A 2,258-nucleotide genomic window follows, 5' to 3' on the forward strand; every position below is an offset into this window, starting at 1 on the left:
GAGCCCTGTCCAGGACCCTATTAACGTCAGTTTTTTAGTCGGGTATTTAACGAGGATGTCAAACCCTGTCTCAATTTTCAAAATAACCGGGTAAGTCAAACTCGGCAGACATACTCCTGACTCTGACAAATTTTTACCAGTACCCGGACATCTGAATTTTCGATTACATATCACCTATCATCTATCACTATATATATATCAGCCGAAGTATGTGTAACCACACATTTGGCCTTTTGATGCATCCCTTTGTCTTGATAGTTTTGATAGATATTTTGACTTGTTGGTGCCAATGTTCTTTTTGGGCTGATAGTTACAGAGTCTATAGTTTCAAGTAAATTTATCAAACTATTCTAAGCTGCCTACTTAAAATTTAGTCAGCTCTGTTTTGTATTACAGTATTAACTCTTGTAAAATAAATTCATATTGATCAAGTAGATCCATAGTAGTAAATAGCATATTTTAGAAAGAATTTTATCGTTTTTAATGATTAATTGCATATTGCTTCTCAATGAAGTTTCGGGAGCCGCGGTGGCTCAGTGAGATAAATGCTTTCTCCCTTACCTGAAGGTCAAGGGTTCAATCCTGGCATAGTTCGAGATAATACCTTCGGATTTTTCAACCTGGTTTCCCCCTGTCAGTGATGCACGTAAGAGGGGCTGACATGGAAAAGCGTCTAGTTCGGATGAGACAATAAATCAAGGCCATGTGTGCTACAGGATGTGCACGTTAAAGATCCCTCGACAGTTGAAAATTGAAAAAGAGGAGGCTAATGCAACTGTCCTGGTGAAATTTCCCTCATGGCACCCTACATTCATTTCATTTCATTTCTCAATGAAGTTTCTATGTATGATTATCATTATCTTTTTATATTTCAGTTAGCAACACGTCTGTTGGAATGCGTGGAGAGAAATTGTTTGACAATTGAACCTATCCCCGGTGATAACTCATACCCACGGAAATGTTCTTTAACTGAATCCCACAAACTATGTAATTATAAAATACGATTGGATACAGAAGATACAGAATGGTATTCTATATCACAACTCTGTAGAAATAGGGTAAGAAAATTATTGGATTTCACTAGCCATCAAAATTCCCAATCTGATTAATATGCAAATCAGGATTTTTCATGTGGTGTTTTATCTGTTGGTGATACCACGTGTCATACAAGCTCTGAGGAAATGTTTCAAATTCTGGGAAATAACAGTCTTATGTTGTCCCGTTCATGGGTAGCTAATTATGAATTAATTATGGACATGTGAGACAAACTGGTATTTATCCAAGTCATTACTAAGTATTAGCATTTTCATTTTCATAAATGAAAATAAAGGAACCCATCTTTAAACTTGTTGTATACCTCTCTCTTCAATTAAGTTTTGAGCTTTTTCAAAAAAGTAACCGATCCTCTTGGCAGATAAATGTTTTGTTATAATGGAATTTAGTAATTTCTGATGGTTGTTTTGGTTGATATTTCAGATAGCAGCCGTGTGTGATTTTTATACCTATATTAGATATATACAACAAGGTCTTGTGAAGAGTGAAGGTAAATATTACTTTATCTTTCTGTAACTCAATGACACTTTCTTTAACTCACAATAGAACAAAATCAAACCTTTTTACCATCTACTTCTTGACATTGATCTTTCCCTGATTATCTCTACCCTATTTGAATGGGTTGACTGATGAGGACGGTATGCTACAGTCTTTTCTTTGATTACTGCAGGTTCAGTTTGATAATTCAAATTTCTATGCCCAAAAGCTCAATTTTTTTTAAAGGGACAGGTGCGCCATATTTTTTTACCAATCATAATTTAGTCTCAGAAACCGGGATTCTTTTAGCTAAGCCAATCAGTAATAGTGTTCACAGCTCACCGTCGAAATCCATGTGTGTCCAGAATTACCTGAATTTGAATGTTAAAATGACTGATATATAGAAATAGAATGTTTTGATTCCTAGTTCGAGGTATTTTGAAGAAAATATCAGATTTTCGTACATTTCTAGTACTTCTGAAGACTATTTACATATTTTCAAGACCCAAATCAGCCCTGGAAATGGCGCACCTGTCCCTTTAAGACAAACTCCAGCAAACTAATCTTTGTGCAGCAGGCTTTGTGTAACAATCTGGAGACCTACCTTAAAACAGAAACTTTACTGAAGAACAATGTAACAGTTTATGTTTTTCTATTTGTAGATAAAGAAGCCTTTTACGAAATATCCAATCTACGACGACAGATGGCGCTAGCTAAACTTGGATATA

At 35.4% G+C, this 2,258-nt stretch overlaps 1 protein-coding gene across 1 annotated transcript in view; it reads left to right on the forward strand.

Moving 5' to 3' along the window:
- Window positions 1-2,258, forward strand: part of LOTGIDRAFT_176387 (hypothetical protein) — a gene marked incomplete at both ends in the record, with an annotated part of 8,193 nt that overhangs the window by 4,913 nt on the left and 1,022 nt on the right. The window contains 3 exons of the mRNA XM_009047633.1: window positions 203-207; window positions 876-1,058; window positions 1,477-1,543. Of these exons, the coding sequence (XP_009045881.1) occupies window positions 203-207; window positions 876-1,058; window positions 1,477-1,543 (255 nt within the window). The remainder of the gene's footprint in view (window positions 1-202; window positions 208-875; window positions 1,059-1,476; window positions 1,544-2,258) is intronic.

Source organism: Lottia gigantea (genome assembly GCF_000327385.1).
Source record: "Lottia gigantea unplaced genomic scaffold LOTGIsca_1146, whole genome shotgun sequence".
In the NCBI taxonomy this organism is placed as follows: domain Eukaryota; kingdom Metazoa; phylum Mollusca; class Gastropoda; family Lottiidae; genus Lottia; species Lottia gigantea.